We start from the raw sequence: 27743 nt of genomic DNA, 5'->3' as shown, positions 1-27743 counted from the left end.
TTTTCATAAAATACATCACTCTTTGGCTGGCCTGATGTTGGAATCTGACTACTATGACAAACTCTATGAACTACACTTAAGCAAAATTTTGCATTTTTAAATTCTCTGTGTTTACGAATCTAATTGCAGTTCACACAGATTCTTCTCCAGAGTTGCACATTCTTCCATTAAAATCCCTTGTCTGTGGCTCAGGAAATTTCACTTAGAAGTTTTCATGGCATTTTCAAGGCACTAGAAAACCTTTCTGATAAAAAAGTAAAAAAAAAAAAAAAAAAAAGTAAAAAAAAAAAAGTGTGGGGAGCCATGAAAGAATTCCAAAACATAAGCAAAAATTTAACTTAAGGAATTCCACACTGCTAGGCTACAGAGAGAGGGCAGAGTGATGATAATGATCTTAACTCTGGGTATCGAACTTACGGTCCATTGTTGGGTTGGACCCACTTATTTAGTAGCACACTTTTGCTAGGAATCATGTTGGTAGCTTTCCAGGCTTGTGCCTTACTCTTCCAAGTAAAGTACATTTAGCTGGCTCACAGAATTAGTTCCTGAAGAAGTTTTCCATTCAGAAGGGCAAGGTTGCTATTTCCTTTGTTTGTAATTCAAGATTGTAGCAGTGTATGCGCTACAGGGATAGCTGCTGTGAAATAGATCAGGAAATTTAATTTCTTTCTTAGTATGAGAAAGTGACCCAACACTGTATGATTCTGCACTTAATATCTTTCTGGTATAATACCATAAGGGTTCATACGCAATACAAGTGAAAAAATATGCAAAATATATATTCTCTTAATTTTAGTACTGAAAAAAAAAAGAGTATGAGGAAGCAGTTGCCTGGCATGTGTAGGCCTCAGGTGTCTCTTAGTGAACAGATTTTATTTTCTTGAGCTCAAAAGCAGAACAAAGATGGTAGTGGAAGTGTCGTTTATAGCATCTGTGACTGGAGGCTAAAGAAAGTTGTCAGCTCTTCAACTTCACTTTTACTCCCACTCCCTAAGGATGAGCTTCTGCAGACTTCTTTCCTTCCAGCTGGAAGGAGGGGAGTTCATCTATGTTCTCTCACAATTTGAAACATGCTGTGGAAGGATTCTCTGAATTCCCTATTTCAGGAAGCTGATATATAATCAATCTGCTAAATTTCATGTATTAGGATTAAGAAGCTTTTATTATGAAAAAGAAATACTGAAGCCTGTAGGAAAAAAATTAAACCTGTAAAAAATTGTGTCAATTTACCAGATGCATTGATTTTTATAGTTGCATCTGCTTTTCATTTCAACTACTGACTACAGTTGTCATCCACACCACTCCTACAGCTCCACCTACAACTAATTACCCTTGCATTGCTGACTCCTTTTGGCTGCTGCTCTGTTGGATGTGATTCTTAAACACCACTGTTATTGTGTTTCCTCCCTTCTATCTGCTTCTGAACTTTCTCTAGTTTTCTAGTAGTCCTGATTAGAGAAGGTGAGGAAATATTTACTCAACACAGTTATTCCAGAGTTCTTGAGCAATATACAAATCATAGAAATTGATTTGGGCTACTTTTTGGGTGGGGAGTGAATGCTGAGCACAAGGAACAGGGAATGAACAGAGAGGAGTGGCGGAGTAAGGCCAGAGTTCAGCAGGCAGAACTGCAGCACTTAGGTGCATCAGAAAGCATGACTGGGAGCCTGTTGGTGGAGGAAACACTCAGAGCTTAGATATGAGTCCAGAGAGGTGCGGGATGAGGTCACGAGGTGAGGAGGAAACAAACTAGGTGAGGTATAATAAATAAGCACCTAGGAACAAGGATGGTGAAATTGTTAGCATGAGACAAAACAGGTAAGGTGAGTCTTGAATAGTTGCCACTAAGTAGTAAATTGTGTGTAGTTGTGGCCGAGTGGTTAAGGCGATGGACTAGAAATCCATTGGGGTCTCCCCGCGCAGGTTCGAATCCTGCCGACTACGGCTGGAGCTGAAGAGCTCTGTGCAATTTTATGGATCACTGGAAGTAAGGCACCAATATTAGAAAGAACTTAACTTCTTCACGGTGAGGGTGACGGAGCAGTGGGACAGGCTGCCCAGGGGAGGTTGTGGAGTCTCCTTCTCTGGACATATTCAAGGCCCATCTGGACGCCTACCTGGGCAACCTGCTCTGAGGAACCTGCTTTGGCAGGGGGGTTGGACCCGATGATCTCTCAAGGTCCCTTCCAACCCCTACAATTCTGTGATACTTGGATCTTGCTTCTGTTTGACCTAAGGGCATGGTTTCTATACTAGTTCAAGCACTGGCTATGCATCCAATTAATGATTAGCCGGAAATCAGAATTTGTACAAGGAAATTAGATTTTAACAGAGGGAACTCTAGCATAAAAATACATCCAGTGTTCTCTCCTAAACCTCAATTGCATATAAAAGCTGGTTATTACCAATTCCTCCATTTTGGTGAACTAGGATGTTCTGAATTACAACTGGAAAATGTGTAATATGATAGGAATCTTCTGTAGCACTGACCTCCCCAACAAAATCTACATTGTTTCTTTAATTAAACAAACAAACAAAAACAACATGCTTTATTTTTTATTCTCTCTTTTCCTCTCAAAATAGTTAATCTGGCACCCTGTGTCAGACACTCCTTGTTGCAGACTGTGTGGTAATAAGCCCTGGTGATAACACCTCAGTGCAGGGAAATAAAGGTTGCCTCTGGCTACATTTCAGATGGATTTACAACTTGCAACTGCGCTGATACATACATTGTTGTATCAGCTAATCACAGAACCACAGAATATCCTGAGTTGGAAGGGACCCACAAGGATCGTTGAGTCCTACTCCTAGATCCACACAGCACAAACCAGAAACCAGACCCTATGTCTGAGAGCATTGTCCAAAGGCTTCTTGAACTCCAGCAGTCTCAGTGCCATGACCACTGACTGCCCTGGGGAGCCCGTCCCAGTGCCTGACCACCCTCTGCGTGCAGAGCCTTTCCCTAACCCCCAGCCTGACCCTCCCCTGTCCCAGCTCCATGCCGTTCCCTCAGGTCCTGTCGCTGTCCCCAGAGAGCAGAGCTCAGCGCCTGCCCCTCCGCTCCCCTCGTGAGGGAGCTGCAGGCTGCCATGAGGCCTCCTCTCAGCCTGCTCTGCTCTGGGCTGAGCAAACCAAGGGACCTCAGCTGCTCCTCATATGTCTTCTCCTCTAGACCCTTTGCCATCTTCACAGACCTCCTTTGGACACCTTCTAATAGTTTTCATTTTGAAGTATCCAAACCTGCACATAGTACTGGAGGTGAGGCCACACCAGCGCAGAGCAGAGCAGGACATTGACCTTGACAAAGGACTTCCCTTGACCAGCTAGCGGTGCTGTGCCTGATGCACGCCAGCATATGGTCGGCTCTTTTGGCTGCCAGGGCACACTGCTGGCTTGTGTTCAACTTGCTGTCAACCAAAGCCCCCAGATCCATTTCCATGTGGCTGCTCTCCAGCATTTTGTCCCCCAGCCTGTCCCAAGTGATGAATCCGTCATTTGCTTTTGTAAAACTTCATATTGTTGGTGATTGCCCAGCACTCTCGTTTTTCACGATCTCTCTACAAGGCCTCTCTACCCCCAAGGGAGTCAATAGCTCCTCCCAGTTTAGTGTTGTCCTTAAAATTGGTCAGTATACCTTCAAGTCCTACATCCAAGTCATTTATGAAAACATTATACAGAACTGGCCCTAAAATGGAGCCCTGTGGAACCCCATAGATGACCAGATGCGAGCCTGACGTAACCCCATTTACCACAATCCTTTGAGCTTGACCCATCAGCCAACTGTTCTCCCATCACATTATGTATTTGTCCTGTTATATGCTAGACATTTTGTCCAGAAGGATTTTGTGAGAAACAGTATTGAAAGCTTTGCTGAAATCCAGAAAGATTACATCAACTGGTTTCCCTTGGTCAACAGGGTGGGTAACCTTGTCATAAAATTAAATTAAGTTCATTAAAGAGGATTCCACCTCATGATCCCATGTTGGGTGTGACCAAAAACTGCATTGTCCTTCAGGTTTTCAATAACTCCCAGAATAATATTCTCCATAAATTCACCAGGCACTGAACTGAGACTGACAGGTCTGTAATTACCAGGGTCTTCTTTCTTGCCCTTCTTGAAAACTGGAACAAGCTTCCAATTGACTGGGACCTCTCCAGATTCCCAAGACCATTGAAAAATAATTAACAGAAGTCACAATGACATCAGCCAGCTATTTGAGTACCCTGGGATGAATCCTTTTGGGCCCCATACACTTATATGCATCCAGCTGGAGCAGCAATTTCCACTTAAGTTTGGGGTCAGCTGGGAGTTTATCATTACTGCAGTCATAGTCCTTCAACTCAGGTCTCCAGGAGACCCAGAGCTCATCACTGGTGTTGAAGACAGGCAAAAAAGGCATTAAATGTCTCTGCTTTGTCTACATCTCTGTTTGTGAGGTGACCACCCTCACCAAGTAACAGACCAATGCTATCTCTGGTTCTCCTTTTGCTGTTAACATACTAAAAAGCAAATGAACAAACAAATGTTTAAACAACTTTTTATTATCCCCACAGTTCTGGCCAGCTTCAACTCTAATTGAGCTTTGTCTGCTCAAATTTTCTCCCTACAATGGCAAAACAGCGTTGCTGCAGTCCTCCCACCTTGCCCAGCCTCACTTCCAGTACCCATACACTTGCTTTGTCCACCTAAGCTCTAGAAGATCACCACTAAGCCCAGCTGGCCTTCTTTCTCACCCACTAGACCTTTGACATTTTGGAATTTTCTGTTCCTCTGGTCTTCTTAAGTGGTGGTACTAAGCCGTGAAGGACAGTAGAGTGCTCCCAGCATTGACTGCCATCATAAACTTGAAGCATTAACAAAAACAGAAGTCTATAGAACACCTTCCTCTTCTTCTTTAGTATGCTTACTATTTTGAAAAAACAGAATATACCTTTGATAATGTTAAATTTCATTCAGAAAGACTGAACAACTGTCATAACCTGCTGATCTCATCTACTGTATAACAAGTCAGGAAAACAGTATTTCAACTCAAGTAGTAAAGAACAGAAATGTAAGTTATTTTGTTTCACAAAATGATTTATCTCTGCGGAAACTGGTACAGATGGTGGTGTCTCTTTTTTCAGTAATTTGGAAACCTGGGAAATGCACATTGTCCTTGATGGAGAAAAATGGCTAAAAATCAGACTAAGGTGTGCTTCTCGATGATGACAAAAGGCAGTCAGCAAAGAAAATTAAGTCCTTTTTGCTTTTTGAGAACCAACATGGTTACCGAATATAGATATCCATACAGACCAGCCTCTGCCCGACAATATACAACCACAAAAAGTCACTCCAAGAATGGGAAAAATTAAGGCCCATTTACATGCCAAAAGCTTTAGATGCAGTAAAAATTACTGTATTTACGATCAAAATACACCTTGTTTACAGTGTCCCTATGAAATGTGCTTCTTTTCACCCTGAACTTTTAGCCATTGATTAAACTTATTAAGTATAAATTTAGTCAGCATTTCTAAGAGTGAATGCTGTCACTTTTACATTCACTTATACATCCAGCATTTATACAATATGTATCATTACTTCTCAGTATAAGAGAGACAATAACAAATTACTGGCCCAGAGGCTCTTTCTGTACAGCACAGGTGTATTTTTTCCTCCATTTCAAAGAAAAGGTGAAAGTAAATAAATAAGCTGCTTTGCAGCAGTGTAATAAAAGCTTTTCTGTATCTGAAAAGTGCATCATACCTTGAAATAATAGGTTGCTCTGTTCCACAAGAAAACAGCGAATTGCCAGTATAAAATGCAAAGTTCAGATAGCTGGAAGCTTGACACTTGGATTTGTCTTCTGAACAAGTGAATTGTACGCACAGTGTACCAACACTAGGCATGTAAATACTTGAGCTACACTACAGATGGAGACAGGCAGGAACTCAAGTGGGCTTTCCTCAGTCCTTTTAAATTGGTTGGAGATAGTTACCACCAAACAAGGCTACACTACCTCCCTGCAAACATACACCTATGTTGAGCCATTCACTCCTTCTGTCTCTTACTTATATGAGTGAGCTGCACACAGAAGATGTTTTGGCCAAAAAGGATATTCCTGTAGGAAGATCACTGTAGCTCCTACCTCCTTTGCTCTTGGCCATGTAGTCCTGCCTTTCTTCCTTGGTGCTCATCAAGGATTTTGCTCAATGAGTTTATCTCATTAATTAACAGAAGATAACTTCTGGTATTTTGCTTCCATGAAACCCCCACTGGAGCTCAAGTAGGCCTGCAGCCTTAAAAGAGGCACAAGCCTTCTGAAGCTTACCTCTTCAAGCAGGAGCTATAAGCAGCCACATTTACTCAGCATGATAGTTCATTTGCATTGGGTTCTGTAGCTGAAGCTTTTACTCAGAGCATAAAACATAACAGAACAGCAATAGCCCTCCTTTGCTTATCTTTCAGCAAATCATTAAGACATCTTAATTAACAAATATATTTTTGTGTCTGGGTGCGAACAAAATGTCAATGGTACCTTTGAGGTATGAAGACCGGAGAGCTCTCACCAGCTCACCTAAAGCAGACAGCTGTATCTGGTCAGCTAGGTAGCTTGTTAGGCTCTTATCTAAAATGGTAATTTAGGCCCACCTGACACAAATATGTTTACTTTCCTTGAGCCGTTTCTGTCCACCGAGGATCAATTCAGCTGGTAAGTCTACCATCTTTTTGGCTTTTAGATGAGACAGAATCTACATCAGACCTGTGCTGTTCGGATCAGCACCTGGAAGCCTGATTATATACCTCACATGCCACTGGACTTCTGTGTAGAAGGAACTGAATCATACAGTGATTCCCTGGGGTTTACCCGTGTCCAGTTGGATTCCAACAGCTCCCTCTCTACTCCTGGATAGAGAAGACCGGCAGTAGTAAATTACTACATTACACACTGGGAAGCATTCAAAATACGGCATTTTTCATAGAGACAGACTATCTGGCATTTCTGACTTTTCAGAGTTCAAGTACTGGTAGGTTTTGGGTATAACTGTAAATAACTATCGAGGTCTGTCAGAATATCTGATTTGTAGATTGAACTGTAGGTGTAAATCTTGAGCTAATGCAGTTTATTTATTTGCAACCACAGGCTGTTCCAGCTAAAGGTAAACTGGCCTGCTAAATTAGTAACACGTCTGGGCCAATTCTGGGTACAGCATGTCCAATCTCTATCTATAAATTTAGGCCTGTACTTCTATTTTTAACTAAATACATATCAGCCAGTGAAAACACTGAATCCAGCAGGTATTGCCTCTCTTCTAAGGAAAGATGCCTTCTACTTTACTCAGTAAGAAATACGTGATCCTGACAGAATCTCTCTTCTCCATAAGCATTGAATTATCTGAAATAAAACACAGTGTGTCAGGACAGATCAAAGACAATACATTTATTAAACTTTGAGGAAAACAAACAAAACACTGACATAAGGAAAGTTAAATAGAAACTGAAAGACACATCTTCTGACCGGCTTATAATGGCTTGTGTGACCAGTAAAGTACCAAAATGACATTCTGAGTTTGATTGAGGTATTTAACTATTTTTGGCAATAGAAACAGAGTAAGAAACTTCTTCCAAACACACACATAGGCATTACTTGCATTAGTGTCTATCATCTATGAAATTTTATATGAAACTAAATAATGTAGCTGTTAGAAAAATATAGCAGCAAATTAGCAGAATATCTAATGCACATTTACCATAAAGTACGTGCTAAACGTAAAAATCCCACTGAATAGTTGGGCCCAGTCCTGTAGCCCTTGGTCACAAAGAGAGCATCAGTGAGTTCAGTGGGAGACATCATGAGCAAGACCTGCATTCACTGCACTTCACACACTGTTCAGGTCAGACCATGGCAATGAACATCCCCATTTGCTTTCTCAGAAGAACCCTGTCATGACGGAACTACAGCCTAGCAAGGTAACTTCTGAAGCAATAACATTTCATTGCAAAGCCCTATCAAGCTCTTAGTATACTTAATAACAAAGAGAGCATTCCCACTGAGTTTTGGTTTTCTTGCCTTTCCTAAGAAAGTCTGCCTAACGCAGTCACAGGAGATGCTGTTAGGCTGCAAAGAAGATAAACTCATTTGAACAATACTGTATTCAATTTGCTTGTTCCATTGAAGCCTTTCAAACCAGTTTTAGCTTTAAAAATCAACTGCTGGCCAAATCCTGAAGTCCTTGTTTTATTTTCTTAATCAATACTTCATGTGGCACAAACAATAACTGTAGCGGTAGCTTTGGCTGTTGGAGGGCTTCAGAAGTTGGTCAAAAGCAAAAAGATTATGCTGTTAAGTCACCAGAGCTTATTCATGTGTTTTCAAAATCTTTCAATTAAAGTGTAGTTTCATGCTATTTAATATTGTGGTCAACAAAATCTTGCTTATAAAAAAGCGTATTATTATCATTAACCAGAACTCGACGAAGAACAGAATCTTTTGTTGAAATAATTTGTATAGTTTAAAGTTTTCTATAAAACTTTAAATTTTCTATATATTTCTATATTAGTCACCATAAGAAAGTAATAGGATCAGTTGCTCTAAGTTCCTACAATATTTCAAAATTTCTCTACAGATTCCTCTGGAGGTATAAAATGGCTCTGTAAAAAACTATTTTTAATTTTTGCTGCAAACAAAAATTTTATAAAACAGAAAACTCCTTTTTAAGATTGCAGCAATTACGCTCCTTGGATGGGTCATCATAATTAAACTACAGTGTGTAGTATAATATAAAACATCTACGCTTTTTTGACTAAAATATTAAAATACATTTTATTAATTTATATAGATCAAAATAAATGTTTTATTCAAATTACTTTTTTTTTTTTAACCTATGCTCAGTTCCCAATTATTGATATAAAGATCTCTGTCAACAGCATTTGATTTTTACTAAATTCTTAGACTTTAGACCACCTGATTTTTAGCTTTATCAAAAAGCATGATTTACTGTACATTAAACATAGTCATTTCAATGTTTAGTATCACAAAAATCAACACCCACGAGAACAAGACAGTCACGGCTAGTAAAACAGTCTCAAGACAAATTCATAGATAATATTTACAGAACAATAGGAATATTTTGATGAATATTTTATGCTTCAACACTTGAGATAAAATTATAAGAACCACGAGAAACGTTTAGACTTCATTTTGGTTTCACCATACAAGCCCAAGCTGACTCTCTGCTGTAAAATACTGCACACACCTAGTCAAAGGAGAGCTACGGCATGATTTTGTTCAGCTGATCTGTGCTCACATAGCCACAAGACATGTTGAATTCTTTCTCTGGCACAGGCAGTGCAGTTGCATTGAGCACAAGGCCTTGTGGAGAGTGAACTATATGGATAGAAGTATAGTCTGGGACAGGCATCTCCAGACTTGGGGTTTCTGCCATCGAAGCCCCAAGACTGATACCAGTAGTGGTAAGGCTCTCTGTGGTGAAGTAAGCGTCCTCATTACAGCTTTGCTCCTGCACACGCGGCTCATCCTCTTCCTGGGAAGTCACAGCAATACATTTTTTCACATCTGCCTCGCAGAAATAGGCACTGTCCATGGCGAAGCTTTGTTCTGTGCAGCCTTCACACTGTGCTCTCCCCACCTTGGATTTCTGCCCTGGTGAAAGCACAACACTGCCTGCTGGAGTAATATCACTCACTTGCGCATAGAAGTCAGTGTTTGTCAAGGAATTCTGGTTACTGAGCTGGGTATGGACTGATGGACTAGCTGAGCCGCTGCTGTCTGCAAAAGGTGGCCACGACTCACTGCGTTCAGACTGCGTATTGGTATGCGGCTGCTGGGCGTCTGCGTTAGCAAGAGTTGGAAGGGAATCGTCATCATCTTTCCTGTCAAGGCACAAGAGATCTTCTTCTTTATCAGTTACCTTTTTGAACTGATCGATATCAGAGATGGCATCACACGTGTCGCTTGCACTGAAGTCTGTCTCCGGAATATCTGGTTCGCAGCAACTGGCCCGTCCAGAATCATCATCTTTTGCTCCCAAGCAGCTGTGTGATTTCAGACGATCATCACTCAGGAGCCTGTCGGTGTCTGAGACTCTGTTCTTTTCATCGGAGTCGTCTATGTCCAGCTCAATGAACTCGACCCACAAGTCATCATTGTATAGCTGTGTCTTGTAGCTGTCATGGCTGGCTAAGATGGAGTTCACTTCATCTAGCTTTCCTTTCTATAAAACAAGAAAAAAGGGATGTTGCAAAGAAAAGAATAATGATGTTTGTGCTTTTTATGATGTCAATTTAAGCAAAAGTAACTGCAGCTGATCTAATAACTGCAAGGTACCATTTTTTTTTTCTGTATTTTTGAAAACTAATTTGTCGTAACTCCCCCATGTTGCCATAAAATGTAGCAGTTTCTTCATACAGATTTGTTCTGCTAGGGACAACAATCGTTACCTGTTACTGGGATTCCCATTGTAGATTTTAAAGCACAACATTACCTTCAGGAGATCTGGGTCAATCCCTTTAATCTTTGGAACTGGCACAGGAGGAAAAATCAGCATTTTTAACCTGGAAAAAATAAATGTTAGTTTTTAATTTACAGCAGTCCTTTCTGAGGAAGGTTGAAAGAAAAGAGCTTTACATTGTGTTTAGACTTACTTAAAAATTGAAATGCTTGAAAATTCAATTTAAAGTAGTGCTTAGGAAAAGAATGATTGTTATTTTTCTCTCATTCCAAATAATAAAAAAGCTTTCTGCAGCCTGCCTTGCTGAAATCATATACACTTATGCTGGACTCCATTCTGACAACATTCTGTTATTTTAACACTCATAGAAGGAGAGTAAATTCCTAGAGCATTGTCAATACTTTCCCTTTTTATGTAATTTCCCAAAGTTTTTTTTGAGGGATAAAGTAGTCTTGCATAAGCCCAATAAATTTAAAGAGGGGAACAGAAAAAGGGAGTTGGTGAAAAGAATGAATTACTTTAGAACTAATAAATAAAACAGAAACACAACAGCATAAATGCAGGCCAGTATTTTATCTCTATGACTGTTGTGTTTTCTGAATTATTAATGCAAAAAGTAATATATAATAACAGCAGAGTTTTATCCTTGTAGACAAAGACTGAGTAAGTTGCTTATGCATGTACACACTGTGAAAACAGCTATTTTTCTAACCCTTCATAAAAAGAATTTCAAACTATTTGGGAAATAACATTGATAAAAATCCAGCATCAGTGGGTGATGCCTATCCTCCATTTTACCTCCCTGCTTCTTTTGCAAACAGATTTCCTGTACTCCCCAAAAGAGAAATTCAGTGTTGTCTTTATACTGGACTACTTGCCTATTTTAGAAGGTAAATGGTGAGAATGGCAGAAACAAATCCAATTATTAATTTTGCTGTAATGTTAGTGACCTCAGCAAGGTCCAGGGATTATCAGAGGAGTCTGAAGAAGTGCTAGAGAGAAATTTAGGCACCTTCTGCTTAACTACAGAAGGCCCACATTCCCCAGCTGTTTTTGTTTTTTGGCAGACCCTCAAATGTTCTGCCCAGTAAAGCCTCAATGAGAGCCAGAAATCCTGTAATTTTCCACTTAATCCCTGGAGGGGTTGTGCTAGCTGTGCTGTCAGTGTACTAGTTTAAGATCTGCATTTCCAGTTGAATCCACAAATCAGATATTCTGGCAGGATTGGGCACTGCATCTAACAAAACAGCTGACAGAGTTTACCACTCTCTGCCTCGAGAAATAATCAAGGAGAGAAAACTACACTCAGTGCCTTTCTCAGCCTTAAGGTAGTTTAAGCCTGCATCTCTCAACTCTCAAAGAAAATGGCCTAAACCTGGGGCATCTGTCCTAGAGAGCCTAGTTCAGAACTTGTCAGATCAGACTGAAGAAGTATGAATTTGGATCTTTTCAGATACAGGAAGAAACAACCTGGATATTTTGCATTGCTGGAAATCTGTGCAGCCTCTGTCTCCTCTGCAGGAGGTATTGCCACTCCCAGCACAACATTCATATGCACAAGATTGAAGGAATGGGAGGCGTATAGGTCCAGAAGTACATCCTGGATAAAGGGTACTCAGTGGAGAAAAGCTTTCTCCAGTAATCATGATTAGCACTGAAGAAAATGAGCTGTAATCAGAGATGTGCTTCAGCCCTTGGGATTTTTGTGACCAAGCCTCTCCTTGCTCAGTGTGTTGAGTGGTAAACTTCTGGTCCTGTGTGTGAGATCTCCTTGCACCAATCTGACATGTCTAGCTCTTGCCATTCATTGTGTTGGGAACCTTGACCTTAACTCCAGGATCAGGATGCTATTGTAGGGAGTGGCTTACTGGAAGTTGAACACTGCTAAAGCATAGAGCTGCTTGCCTAAATTATTTTTTTAGAGGTAGCTCCAACTGCACCATCTTGTTTTCATTTCAGTGACTTGTCCTTACACTGGTACAATGCAAAACACTTCAGTGTTCATTTTTCACGTGTATATATAACACCACTAACAACATGCCTGCGTGCACTGGGGCTGGACCATGGTGCTGCTCCATAGTCTAGGACAGTACTGTAATGACATCTAAGGTGAATTAGTTCTGCCAAAACCCATCCCTGAACACACGTTTTAGGGGATGAGTTCACTGTGAGACCATTCTGTCATTCTTATAAATGTGCCATCGTGTCATTTTTATAAATGACACAATCCTGAGTTTTGTCTTATTTTGTTCCTGTTATTTATAGGAGCGGCAGTCTATCCACAGATACCAAATACTGCCCTATGACTCAAGTTCTTTTCCTTGGCTCAGTAAAGAACTAGTCAGATTACTGGAATAGTCCAAGAACAAAAACAAATATAAAGCCATATGTTTGAGTGAAACTTTTGAACAGGAAGTGTGTAAAGACAGCATTTACAAAATTTGAATGGACAAAAAAAAATCCCCTTCAAAGCCTAAGTAAATTAACTAAGTAAATACTGTATTATAAAATGTTCTGCAATCTAAAATGAATGGAAGCCGTCAAAATAATCAGATTCCTCCTGCTCAAGGACCGGTATGTACATGTACATATACCAGCATCCATGTAACTTAAGAGGATGGACAGCAACAGTCAAAATAGTTTCTACTCCCCCAAATTTGAAAAAGTTGAAGCATCCTTTTTTTAAACTACAAGTAAATAAAATCTGATGGACAAAGATCCCTACCTTGGTTGTTTAGACAACAGGATTAAGATCACTGTTACAGCCAGCCCACATGCTCCGAAGATAACAACTAGGAACCATGGAAACTCAATTTCTGAAAACACAGAGCAAAAACATATTAGCAGGAATCTGCATCTCTGTTGCATCTTTAACTTCCACCTTCTCTGCCACAAGAATTCCAAAGTCCTACAAACTTATAGAAGAATTTTTGGTTATATAAATGTTAAAGTTCTGTAGCAAGAAGAAATAAAAATACCCTTTGGTATCAACAGATTCCATATTGCATTCATGACTCTACCAAGACTCCTTGCAAAGACAGAGTGAGCTTTTTGATATGAATGGGATCTTGGCACTGACAATATATGTAACGAAAGAAGACAAGAAGAAAATTCTGCCTGCTTGGGACACACTACCAGTAGTTGCAGAGCATGCGATGGGTTCTGTTTGCCTAAGCTGAGAGAACATCATTAATAGCATGTAACTCCATTAAATCATAGACAAAGTATTCCTCTCTCTTAGAAACTAAAATATGGGGGCGTCAAAAGCCATAATATTACTCTTTTCAAAGGCAGAACATCAATCTTTCTAAAGGCAGAACATTAATTATGTCATGGGCTGTATCAATCAGTGCAAAAAAAAAAAAAAGAAGAAAAGGTCATTAATTGAAGTGATGTGATAGGAACAAAGAAAATGTTGGTAAATGTAATGCTTTAGCTTTTAAATACTGTCAATTCCATCATACTTACACCAACACTGCAGAATACAAAGTATAGAAAACTTTATTCTGGCTGTAGCCTTAGTTTCTTTTAATTTATTCCCAAATTTAAGTTTACCAACTTCACTCATTTTTTGGGCCAAGAAATACTGGACAGGGAGCTTTAGAATTCTATACGTGAACATAAATATATGGCCTTTTGGGGAAAAAAAATATATTTTTAGGCACCAGTTTTAGGTATCTGCTTCCAGCTTAAAGTTTTGACTGCATGTTTTCAAATCTGAGTATTTAAGGTTCTATCTAGAAGTGTCTGTGTTAGACAGGTCCCTGTTTTAATGGAGAACCAGTAACTTCTTCTCATGTCAGTAAGACCAGAGTCTACCTTCTTCAAAAAATTAGCATACTATATTTCAGTTTAGATACATAACTTTTAACACAGAAAATTTCAAGTCTGTGTTCCTAAAGGTGAAATACAAAACATGGACGAATACATTTTGCCAGACCCATCTTATGCTTTCTCAGTTTTCCCTTGTCTACTTCCAACTTGTGTCCTGATTCAGCAGTGCTGTACATGTAAGAGAACTGATCCAGCAAATAAGATCACTTCTGCTATGTGAGATGTACAGAAATGAATCAATTTGATGAATTTGGATTGTAGTGACTGAGGAAAACTGTGCTAGTATGATGGGCTTCGATTTTCACAGTATTTTAATTTTGTTCATATGAAAACCTTGGTAATGCAGATTGATTTGGGGTAACAAAACAATGTGGATGGAACATGAGCTATTCATATAAATGAGGAATGAAAATTAGTAATGCAAAGTGTTAAAAAGGGGGCTATGTCAAGACTTAGAATGATAAGAGTTATGAGTGGTTTGATTTAACTCCTAAACTAATACTTTGGAAAAAGAGGCAAAGCAGTTTGTTAAAACAATTTGCTGATGACTTCATATTTTTAAGAGTTAATTTAGTAGCTCAGACCTTTAAAGAGAATGCTTTATGAAAAAGCACTGTCTCATTCCTTTCACAGAAAAAATGCGGTGCTCAATGGTTGCTTCTTCTTCTGTTTTTAACAGCACTTTAAAAAACAACTACAAGCACAAAAGAAAGAATATGAAAAACACTGTCCTTGATTGAACTAGGCAGATCAGGAAAGCACATCATTCTGATAACAAAGTCAGCAAATATTAAAACACCTTATTAGTAAAAATTCTCCTCTTCATTGCTGGAGTGCTCAGCTTAAACAATGAAGGATGAGATTTAACTGTCTTTATTTTGGGCTCTATAGCATTTGCAAAAGCTGTTATTATTTCTTAAAACTATCTGTACTTTTGTTCTCTGATGAGCTGGGAAACAGTCTTGCTGAATGTAATTCTGAACCTGTGTATGGAACTTGCACATACTCAATCTCACCAAATGATTTTCATGTGGTAGGCTGAATCATCAATCCATTTAAGTATACCACATCAAAGGGAAGGAGAAAAAAAAAAGGCATGAAGACAGCAATGGTTATAAAAACACTTCATTGCACCTCACTTATTTACCTTCAGCGCAATGAACAAATTCAACGCCTGCTTGAGAAAAAGATACATAGAGGATTTCACTGAACTCCCCAAATTTTTCGGAGGTACGTTGTCTTGATCGGACTCGTATCTCATAATCTCGTCCCATCTTCAGAGAGTACAGTGGAACCATTGTTGAGAGCCTGGGTTCTAACTGTAAAGACAGAATGACTGTGATTTATTTGTTTGAGTTTAACCTGCAGTTTAACACTACTTCTTGATTTCAGAAATAACCATTTAAAGGCATTTTTGCTACCTGGAACTTCAAGAATACATTGAAGAGTTCAGAGAAAATTCACATCATTCACTTCAGACTTACTAGCTACTGGGCCTTGTTGTGATTCAGAGGACCAAACAGAAGAGAATCCAAAGTCTCTAAATCAACAGTGAAAAATGGCAGCTGCCCCCACTTATATGCTCTAAGTGGGTAGTGTGAGTATCTCCCACTGATTTTACCAAGTTGAAAATCCTTCTTACTGTTGACACAATATTACTGACTTCATAGTGCCGAAAACCTTGCTAAAGTAAAATGGATATCTTAAAACTATGGAATTAATTGTAAGACGAAAAAATATTTAAAGATCATCTAACCAAATTTATTATATCTTACAAATATAAGTATTTAGGCAAGGCTGCATAACTCTCCAAATCTTCAACTACATATAAAATGGGATAATGTATGGAGACTTTGGTAGAACTGTTATGACATTGTATGTCTTGAGACTTCTATATTAAGTATTAATTACAACATTCTTACTTACTGCTGCATATCAAACTATGCTGGAAGTCACACTGTAAGTCTTAATATGTGAAATCTCTCTTCTACTGCTTCTCTCAGAATATGTATTTGAGCTCCAACAGCCCAACACAAGTAAAAACAAAAAAACAAAAAACAAAACAAAACAAAAAAAAAAAACACGAGGAAAATGTGCACAAAATATAAATCAATGTGGCAGATGTTTTATACTCTACTTTTACTTCAGAAGGATGATACTGGCAAAATTCACAGTGGGCTAAGAATTAAAACACCTGAAAAATAATACCTATTGGGGATTTCAAAAAAGAACGAACAATCCAACCCAATAATCACTATGGCTGCATAATCTAAATTTGAAACAAATTCTATTGTTAGCTGTGATCTGTGGAGTACTTGTGATCCTTGATGCCTCTACACCAAGTGTTCTGACAGTTAAGTGGTCAGATTTTGGACAAGGCAGTGATCAGGTAGACTGCTTTTCTCTGTTAGTGGATGAGCACAAGATCCTGAAGAACCATTGCTCTATGCATCACAGAGGTTTATAATATGGTAAACCCGTCCAGTTTCAAAGTGTTGGGAAGGGAATCTGATCTATGTTAATCTAGTTTACTAATTTTGTGTGATGAAGCCACAAAACAGAGCACACTGCAATTTTACAGCATGTAACAATGTGTGTTTTTTTTTTTTCTAGAGCAACTAATAGAGATACTTAGGAGATGGGTGCTGGCCACACAAAATTTTATGCATCACAGATAACAGCAGCACTTGGAAAAGGCAGTATGCAGGCCAAAATGGAGTCCTGAAGGATGTGCAGTAGAGTTGCTGCAGCTGTATAACTGCAATGACCTGAAATTGGAAAGGGTTGCTACAGAACAGGTAACTGGTTAATGTGCAGGATGCCCCCAGACCATCTGTGGACTAACAAAACTGCACATGAGAACAGAGAAGTTAGCGTATGAACTGGAGAGATGAATAGCATTTCTCATCTGGATGAAATTAATTAAAAGCCATATGGGAGAGATGAGATAACTAACAAAAATGCACGCAGCATACAACAAGCATTTAGTGTCTGAAGGGGAGCTTCAGATGCAGACTGCTGGGTTGCTGGGGCTACGATCTGACTGCCGTACTCTGCTGAGTGAAAATCAATGGCCATGCTGGGCTGTGACGGTGCTGCCTGTCTGCAAGGTGGCGTTAAAACAGGCCACAGAGCAGCCCTGTCCCTGGTGGCTGGGAGGCACTGGTAGCAGAGGCTGGCCCAGGCCTGACAGGCCCTGTGGCGGTGGCTGCTGCTGACCCTGCGGTGAGGCCTGGGAGATGCATGGCCAGGGAGAGGTTTGGGGCTACCCTTAGGGCAGGCACAGTGTGAAGTGGGACACCCACACCACACGCAGGTAGTAGGTTGCACACCTAAGGCAGTGTAGGGGGATGAGTTTAGTTAGCACCCAGCAGACTAGCAAGCCCAGCTCTCAGGAGGGTTAGTTAACCAGCTCAGACACAGTGCTGTGGGGATGCAGCAATGGAGGTAGCATGCCATGCTTCCAGGCCTTAAGCACACTGCACTGCACTAAGAAATTGACTTTCCAATCTGAAATCCAACAACTTAGCAGAGCCAGCAGAGCCCTCGCTGGTCTAGCCCTCTTCAGTTTTAGTCTAGTGACTGTAGCGGACAACACTTCATCATAAAAGAGTAGAATTTTAAAACGATACCCAGGACCTAGTACCAACAATGAATGTTTTTCAAATTGTGAACCAGATGAAATTTGGCTTTGTCTCAAAACCAGCCACTCTGTAAGGGTGGGGATTGTATTGTTGTTAGCAAGGTTCTCAAAATATTTTTGATCCTCTTATCACTGCAATTTACTGTTATAATAGTTTACCAATTAATGTCTTAGTCCTCTTTCAATACATAATCTATTTTCATTTAGAAAATTGATTGAAAAAATGTATGATGTATGAAGTATCAAACAAGTTCACCCCCAAACCTCTAAAAAAATTAGATGTAAATCTCAGCAAGGGTGTGACTTAGAATTTAAGCACTATGAATTCATTTCTATATCGTTTTTTGGATCAGTTATATGTGCAAACCATTATTATATATTTATGCAGTGTGAGATTATCCTTTGTGCATAAAACTAGTAATTTAGTAACAGTTTAACACATATCCCTCTCTTTACTGCTTCAACACTTACTTTAGAAGGTGTTTGCAAATGCAATGAATGCAGAATGAAACTGCTGCTACACTACTAACAAATCTGCCACTGTCTTTGTCCAGACCAAGTTGTTGTTCAAAAATTTCTTTTTTGTGTTCTAACTGATAGGTTCTCAATGTCATGTTTGTGCTTTTAAAATGAAAGATACAATAACAATACAATATGTACAGCTCCATTACAATATAATCTACAGTACTGTTTTTCTTGAGGTAAGTAGAGTATTCAGCAGTATCTGTTTTCTGCAAGAAGAAATACCGAACTTCAAGGTTTGCTCTCCTGAGGAGAACCATTCTTAAGGCATACTGGAATTATTGATGATACTGGAGCAAGAACAATGGCTTAGTTGAGGATTTATGTCATTGATATCTAATGGCTTATAAAAAGATCAAAATGTGCATTTTTAAAGAAGTACCTGTATTGCCACCTGCTTTTGTAAATCTCATAAACACTCTGCAGATTTTCAGGTTCTTAAGGAGTACTGATTTACTCCCTAAAGTTAAGTCAATTCACTTAAAATATAGAGGCAATACAGTAGATATAGAATCATGGAATCACAGAATGTTTTGGGTTGGAAGGGACCTTAAAGGTCATCTAATTTCAACCCCATATATAGCTTAAACATGTATATAGAGAAAATTATTAGGAAAATAAAATTCAGAAAATTATTAGGAAAAAGATATAGACAATATAAGTCCTGTTTGGCTTTAGACTTACTAACAAGGATGAGGATAAACAGAAAAAAATAACATTGAAAAGGATCAGAGGTGAGAAGGGCTCCAAGGTCTTTCATGGATGAAGGCCAACAAACCAACTTGACCATGTTTCAGATGCTAAACTTGCTTTTTGTAGATTTAGACAAGTTCTTAAAAGTACTATCTGCTTTCCTTCTGCCATTTAATTCAGTTCATATTAATAAGAAAACAAAGAAAGGGTTCTTCTCTGAAAAGATGTTCTGACTTCATTGAGCATGTATTCAGAGAGAAGTCTCCATATGCAAATATTCTGTGACATATTGGCAGTTAGCCTATACATTTAGGTAAGCTGGGAACAACTTTTACCTGTAACAGGAAAACTAACTACATGATAAATCCATGATTTTCAAATGAAAACTTAAAAAATTTGAGGTATAAACACTTCATAGTATACATTTTCATTTATTACCCCTACAGTCACAAATTTCACTTTGCTGTCTTGCATTAAATCTATATGTCTTACCTGTGCTGCATTGATTTTGTTTATTGTATCAAATTTTAAATTATAATTCAATCTTTTACTTATTTTTTAATCCACTGAAACAATATTTATAAACACCAGAACCCTGAAGAATTTGGACCAACATGGTGACCTTTTCCAAGCAAAAAATTCCTGTTATAACTACTAAAATACCATGCACTTTTTCAAATAAATGAGGTTTACGAAAACAATAGAGAAATATTCTATTCTCGTGTATATATTTGACTACTGCTATACTTTCTTATCTAACTCAGGGATTTCATGGTCTTACTGTCATCCTTTGTGCCAGCTATCTTGACATATAATGTTACAACGTTTGTGAGAAAACTTGAAAAGAATACGGGTATATTGTTTAAGACTTAAGATATTGTCTAATTAGCATTTACAAACCTGTTGCTTTTCAAAAGAGCATAAAAGAGGATAGAACAAGCCTGCACTGTACTATGACTATTGTATAATAAATATTTGCTCCATACCTCCTTCCATTTTGTCTCATTAACTTCTTTGTACTGCAACTCATACTCCAGAGTAATCCATCCCTTCTGAACATCTGCTGTTGGTGGTGGATCCCATCTTACTTGGATATCCCCATGGATCCCAGTTTGACTAGTATTTAGCAGAGTCCAGTTAAGGTGGACAGGGGGATCAGGTAGTACTGTTTAAACAGAGTATTTGGAATGAAACAGCCAGTTTTCAATGCAAAATGACCATTCTTACTACACACTTGTAAATGATTCCAGGACTAAAAAAACATACTAATCACATATCTGCTGATTAAAGTCAAAACCTATGAGTCAATGACAAAGTCACTGGAAGCATGATAACAAGAAGGCACCCTGCTACCAACATGCTTTCCATAAATTTTACCTGAACAGTTAATAACTAAGAACAGACTAAGACTAAGAACAAGCTACCTATTAAAATATATTTTCCAATAGCAGCTTATGAAACACTGAGGCATAAGTAACTCTCCATAAAAATTTATATTTAGAGTTCTCTCGGTAAATAAAAACTATAATTGAAGTAACACAGAACTATAAATATTCAGTAACGACTTCCAAAGTAATGCAGAAATACACTGAAAAATGATCGTATCTGAAAAGTGATTTGTATTTTACTGCACTGAAGAAAAGGGTACAGTGAATATTCTAGTCACTTGCAGGAATAAAGTGTTAACTGCATGTCCATATATCACTGATCTGGACAAGCAATAATGTCTGGAAAGTCCAGACAGTCACAGTTCATATTGCAATAAATATAAAGTGTAGCTTGGAAATGCTAAATGTCCTGATTCTGCACATTTGTTGACTGAGGAACAAAAACCTACTCGGTTCCAGAATTTTGCAGAAACAAGATATTAACACCATCCTTGCTCAAACTGACCAAGGCTACACAGCAACCATTTGAAAGGGCTCAGAGTGACAGCAAAAGCAAAAACATCTCCACACGTTTGAGAGAGCACTGGTCTTCTTAAAGAAAAAAAAACACACACTTGCTTTTATCCTTTTAGCTTGCTTTCAACAGTGGCACTATTTTCTAGGTGTAGATCACATTACATATTTTTCAAACCCAAATCCCCTCCCATGTATTGTATTTTTTTTACAAAGTAAATTTTCTGAGGGAGGGAATTTAAATACAGTATGAATTATGTGAAAGCTTATAGAATCACATCTATTGCAGTATAAAAATACAGAGGTAAAATGCATAATAGAAGCATACCTATTTCATCAACACTGAAACATTTTTCATCAAATACTTCATCTTTATTGGCAAGCTTAACACAGTATGGTATCCATATAGAGGTGTAGGATGTGTTGAAATAACAGCTATTTTCTCCTGCAGTGATATAATCAGGACATTCTTTCCAGTCTTCATCATTCCTAGAATGACAACAAAAGTATAAGATACGTGTGAGAGAGATTTATGGATTTTACAAAGTAGAAATTATAGATGTTACAAGACACAATGTTGATAAGTCACATCTTCTATGGAAATGAGAAATACATGCCAATATTTTCTGTGATTTACAGTACTGTGATAATACTGTGATTAGAAGACAACCACCCAAACAAGCTACATAGATGTATTTAGGTTCTCAGAGGTACTGTTAGTGACATTTCTATGCTTTGCATGGCATTTCTGTAAGACCAGTCAGAGGCCACATGTTGTTACGTTAATGACTGCCAGCAAGCATGAACTTTAGTCAATTTAATATGTATTTAAGCAACTTTTCTTCAGGCAAAATTAAATTGCAGTAAGAAGCCCATCTAAATGATGAGATCTGAAACACTGAAAGCCAGTCCTTAAGGCAGTCTGTGCTGTAACACTTGCAAGGCTAAGGAGAGGGAACCTCTGCAGGGGAACCGAAAGGGAATGTAGGCACTGGGGGACTGACTACTCCCACGGAGGGGACCTGGCACAAAATAATCCAGAACTGCGGGATGTGAAAGAAGGGAAGAGAAATACAGTGCTGGGAGTGAGGAAGGACTAAATTTCTTGGGATACGGAACTTCTAAAACACAGGGTTGGAAGTACTAGCATTGAAAGCACTTGTTTTTCCATTCTGACTTCAAACATTTAAAAATGTTTTCTGTAAATGAAAGAATTGCAGCAGAAAATGTAACATTTGCATATTTCATTTCATCTCTTAAACAAAGAGGAAACAGCAGAGCTATATAGAGTGGGATGAATTCTCAGACTGCAAAACACAGATCCTTGTGTAGGGTCATACAACCAAACTGAAAGAAACCAGCAGGTCCAAACTCCCAAAATTATTTATTTAAAGAAAAACGGGAACAACCATACTATTAGAAATATTCTACACAAAAAGCATCAGATATTCAGCATTTCTGAAGTATTCAGATATTCAGTATTTCTGAAGTCATTTTAGGAAAACAAATCTCATAGTGAACATATCTTCTGTTCTGAGTAGGGATCTTTTCAGAAATTACAGTCTTGGTTTGCTAAAAATATCATGTAAATGCCTTTTCTTACTAAGAGCTGTTCAAACTACAGAGAAGAGGGATTAGGCTAAAACAATTATTCCAAGTGCATCCTTCAATGCTGGAGTGGGTGCTTAAGAAGTAAAAACGGCAGATGCTACATAAGTGGAACGAGGAGCATTTCTGCCAATAGGCAAGGGTCTTGTATTTAGCTGATGAGACCAGACACGTTTCTAAAGGAAATGCTCCTGGCAAAGTCAGGACTTAATAAAGGTGTATGAGATCAGATACTATGACTTGTGTTAAGCAGGAGACTGTGTTAGCTGATGTAGTTCAATCTTGAGCCTTAAATATTGCTTGCACATTGAAACAGAACTAATTTTTATGTGGTTGTTCAGTTCACATCTGTTATTACAGTATACTGATTTTTCCTAGACCAAGATGAAATTTATGATCTGTTCAATGTATGTGGTACTTCGTTGTACGTTTAATTTTTGAAGTTTGTACTCTTGGTGCATGGCACTAACAACTGTCAGCTCAACAGTCGCTTTAACTTGGATCCCTGTATTTCTGAGCACTCTGGGAAAAGTGGTTGGAAAACACGCCTAGCCATTAAGCTTGTTTCCTAAGCAAATGTATCATCACCTGTAGGAAGTGTCTGTAGATCAAAAAGGTTGAAAACCAGTACATTAGATGTAACAGGCACGCACATTCTCCTCCTATTCCTGTGAACAAAAGGCTTTTGTTTCCTAAATAGCCATTACTGGGTAACATGGTAATGTGCATGTTCTCTTTTCATCTAATCATTCTAACAACCTGAAAATTACAAAAGCTTAAGTGAAATATGAAACTGAATTCAGCAGGTCTCAATGAAACATAATCCCCAGCCTCTGAGCAGGCTTTTTATCTGGACCTGCACATTCAGCCTTCAACCTAGCAATTGATCAATTACTGTTTTATGTAACTTTAATAACAATTCAAAGGGACTTGTATTCAAACTCTTCTTCTGTACACACACATAATGAATCTCACAGCTGCTATTAAATTGATAAGGAATAAACCGAAGTTCTCCATTAAAAACCCCTTTCCAAAGCCCTACAGTGTTCAACTTCAGAGTCTGAAATCTGGACCTATATTTGGCAGGAATGTGTTATAAATTTTGTCTCCCAAGTAATGCTTGTGACTGCGTAATGCTTGATAATTAGCAAACAAATGTGACATTGAAAAATATGCACTTACAACACAGTTTTATGCCCTTAAAAATATTCTGGTTCATATCACATATCACATCTCAGCAATGAGGTAACAGGAATACAAGAGTATATGACTTCTCTATCTTTTCCTCTTTCTTCCATTGTTTCCACAGTATTACCTTTTCATGTACAACAGTTGTATTGTTCCTGGAGCAGTGAGGTTATACAAATTTCCATCAGTCCAATAACACGAAAATGTCTCCAGTTCAGGTGATCTGCACTTGCTGATTTGTGGCCACCGTAGAAGATCTGTCAAGAAAAATCGCAGGAGACAGAATGAGACAAAATAAAGAAATCCACAAGCCAGACTAACATACTGTTAAAATGAAATTCAGCATTTTTTCATATGTAATTAACTTTTCTTTCAATTGCCGATGTACAATGAGGCAAGATTTAAATTCCTCTTCCATGCATATATCCAGGTGACTACACCTGTAAAAAGCCAAATTTGAAAGATGGGTCAAGTTCACTTTTCTATGTGTGAAGATGTTATTTCCACAGCCTGACACCCGGAGTGGGGACATGCCAATGCTGGAGCTGTAGTTCAGTGCAGATACACCTGAATTAGCCCTGCACTTTTTTAAGGAAACTGTGGTACTGCAGACCTCAGTATTAGACTAACCGCAGCTCTGTATTTACCCAGCTGAGCAGTTTTGCAATGTGTCAGGGCCCGTAGCGCTAACATTAGAATTGCTACCTTGAACTGAGTTAAGGTTTGTGTATGTTACGTTGTGTTTATACAACCTTGGCCTGACAGAGATAAGGGCAGCTCTAAGCATGTGCCTGTTCTGCCACATGCTGTTTTGATACTCATCATTTCTATTCTTTGTCAAAACTGAAGTGATGAAGATCCATGAAATGACTAGTGCAATTAGTCAGCCTTGTCAGCCCCATGAAAAAACTAAAAACAGAAGTTGTGGGTATGATTCGCTGCTTACAAAGTAAGTATGTAACTTCTTTCCTGATTTTTCAGGGTCTAATCAAGCTGTCAATCTAAAATGCCAGCATTTCCTACTTGGCCTGCAGAGCTTTCCAGAGGGAGATGCATATGGAGATGTCTACCTCTCTTCACTTACTATCTGGGAAATATGATAATCTATTTGAGAAAATTTCTCCACTGTGCACCTAAAATTTGGGTGTTTATGGTATTTATTATATGGTATATATTCAGGTATTTATGACCGGTGAAATGACCCCTGGCCAGGGAACAATGTGATGCTGCTGGAGCCTGCATGGGAAGCTCTGCAGAAATATTTTTGCAGCATCACAGCTGTAAATATTTGGTACAAAAGATTTATACTCAAAGTTGAGAAAGCACTAAGGTACAGATATCCAGCAGATGCATCCTCCTACGCACGGGGATTTTGTAGCCTTCTTGAACGTTAGCTCCTTTATTTACAGCTCAGATAGATGCAGACACTGAATGCCAAAGTAATTTGTATTTCTTTGGCTTATTGGTTTAAATCATGTCCTCTACATTCTGCACTGATGAGCATCCATATCAGGCAGTAACTAATACATGAATATTACGCATTTCTGTTTTCCTCACCCCATATCATTGCCTCATTTCACACTTTGGACATTGAACAAGGCCTGAACTCATGAATGTAAATAAGAGGTTTCATAAGTCTATACTGACCTATCCTCCCCCTTTCCCCCCCAATTTGAAATTCTTCTTGCCAACCTAAAATAACTGCTGTTTGATTCAAGAGATTTAAATAGAAATGTTTTTTCCTTAGTCAGCATGTTCCATTTTAGTGAATTTCAAAGAAATTTAATTTTTTAAGTTGAAAGACATTTTCAAATGAAACGTTGCAGCAAAAGGAAAAAAATCAAACACTTTTCAGAAAATATTGAAATTAAACATTCAGGCATGGCACCTAGTTTTTCATGGTATGGCATTCTGTACTTGATGGCTTTGGCATATATCCCAAAATGCTTTTGTCTAACCTTGATCTGAATTTTTAGACAGTTTCACATCATTCACCAAACAATCTTCACCTGGCGGAAATCCTCGTTAACCCATGACCATGACATTGCAAACTATTATAACATAGATCTAAAATAAAATAGAATTAGAGAAAGAAAACTACTGTATTTATATTTTCTTTAACTCATCATAGTTTCAACTTTTGAACTTTAACTTAACTTACATTAAATTTGGTATTTTTTCTGTAACTTAGTGAAAACTCAAGTCACTGTTTAAAAAAAAACCAAAGAAAAATAAATGAAATTTTGTGCATCTGCTTCAGAGACACGAGTAAAATTGCCTCAGTTGCATAATGCCTATAATCAACAAGACACGTCTCTCCCTCTTTCTATAAACAGTGTGCAAGGAAGTACATGCTATGGCTTTTCCTGTTTCTATCCTCAGCTATGTGAATTAAGAACAAATATAGCTAGTTTCACTGAAACAGGTGAAAGAATTTAAGAAAATGATATACTGGAAAACCCTCCTAAGTTAGAATATTTCTGTTGATGCCTGCACATATTTATAACTAGAACTTAACCATATTTAAAGCTCATGCAGACCATGTTCTCATCTCCAGGACAGGGGTAAAAAAAGTCACACAGTAACTTCCTAACACGACCAAATAATTTAACGGAGTCAAAACATTTTGAGATGTCCACCAGGATCTTACGTATAGGTGCTAGTATATCTTAATACTGAATTCTGTTCTATTTACCACCTTTACAGAGAAGCTAAATCAAAGACTACAAGGCATACAAACTCTCCTAGGAAAATGGGTAATAATGCAGCTAGAAGTGCTGTTGGTTATGATGGACAGGAGTAGCAATGCACACAGAATTCAGATTAAGACTTGGTCTCTTATACCCTAAATTCAGAGGAATGAATTCTTAAGGCCCCACTTTCTATTCCACTCCCTTGTGACAGGATTTGATACTTTATCTTGCAAGTGTTCCTTCAACATGCACAAGAATTTGTGAGCGCTGAACAGGTTTGTCTAGGATTCATATACTACTGGTTTACTGGACTGTAATTCCTATTTTTGTTCCCTTATGGCCAGTTTCATTTGTAACAAAAATGATCTTCTGATTGATCATTTCCAATTTCTGTGTCGAGTTTCCATCCTTCAAAGCCACATTTTTTCATCAGCCTGACTGATGAAAACCTTTTAATACTTTCTTGTGTAATGCTTGGCACTCTTGGGGTACATCTCCTGAATTTCTTGTTTTTATGATCAACATTGTACAGGACCCTGTGTGAGCTCCATCTCCTGAACAAACTGTACCAGACTGTGATAAATGAACACAATAGCTCAGCTGAATGCATTTAGGCATAAAGGCAGCAGGCTACTGAAAGTAAAGGATGTCAAACTGAGACTTAAAATAGAGTAGGAAAGCAAAATGTAACATGGGAACATACTTGCTCTTTTCATACCTGCTCCAAAAAGTTATGGTCAAATTGTCATGAAAAAAAACACTCACCTCATTCAAGATAATGACTTGACTATATACATATGCTCAGCAGCAGAAAACATGGAAAAAAGCTAGTAAATCTGTGGCTTCCACTGTGACTACAAAGGAAGTTTGGTACAAAAGTTCCTAGTCCCGCCCCAGGGTTTAGCTGAAATGTTCAGCTACCAGAGCTGAGCTGTGGAAGAGTAAAATCTCTTTGCATTCTGCTTGCACTGTTATGACCACAGATTAGCCATGGTATAAACTCTGGCTCAGCTAGAAGAAACTGTGCCAAAACAGAAGCTGAAACAGTAGTGTGGTTTATGGAAAGAATCAGGAATGCAGATGTGCCATCTCTTCTACTTACATTTCTTTATAGGTCACCAGATGGCATTTTTACGTTTAGTGTAGTTCCAATGCTATGTACACTTTAATGATTTAAAAGGGAGTGTGATACAGGAACAGCTTACTGAGAGT

The 27743-nt window shown here is 38.4% G+C and overlaps 1 protein-coding gene across 6 annotated transcripts in view; it reads right to left on the bottom strand.

The window, feature by feature from the left end:
• Positions 1–7406: 7406 nt before the first annotated feature.
• Positions 7407–27743, bottom strand: part of GHR (growth hormone receptor) — a 137938-nt gene continuing 117601 nt past the window's right edge. For all 6 annotated transcript variants that reach the window (XM_082783429.1, XM_082783428.1, XM_082783433.1 and 3 more), the window contains 7 exons: positions 23966–24095; positions 21371–21531; positions 20128–20306; positions 15431–15602; positions 13175–13265; positions 10483–10552; positions 7407–10212 (listed from right to left, as the gene is read on the bottom strand). In XM_082783429.1, the coding sequence (XP_082639555.1) occupies positions 9250–10212; positions 10483–10552; positions 13175–13265; positions 15431–15602; positions 20128–20306; positions 21371–21531; positions 23966–24095 (1766 nt within the window). In that variant the 3' untranslated portion in view covers positions 7407–9249. The remainder of the gene's footprint in view (positions 10213–10482; positions 10553–13174; positions 13266–15430; positions 15603–20127; positions 20307–21370; positions 21532–23965; positions 24096–27743) is intronic.

The sequence above is a fragment of the Aythya marila genome (genome assembly GCF_965140915.1).
Source record: "Aythya marila genome assembly, chromosome: Z".
NCBI lineage: Eukaryota > Metazoa > Chordata > Aves > Anseriformes > Anatidae > Aythya > Aythya marila.
Note: the sequence above shows the minus strand (reverse complement) of the source record. Positions and strands in the feature narration are given on the sequence as shown.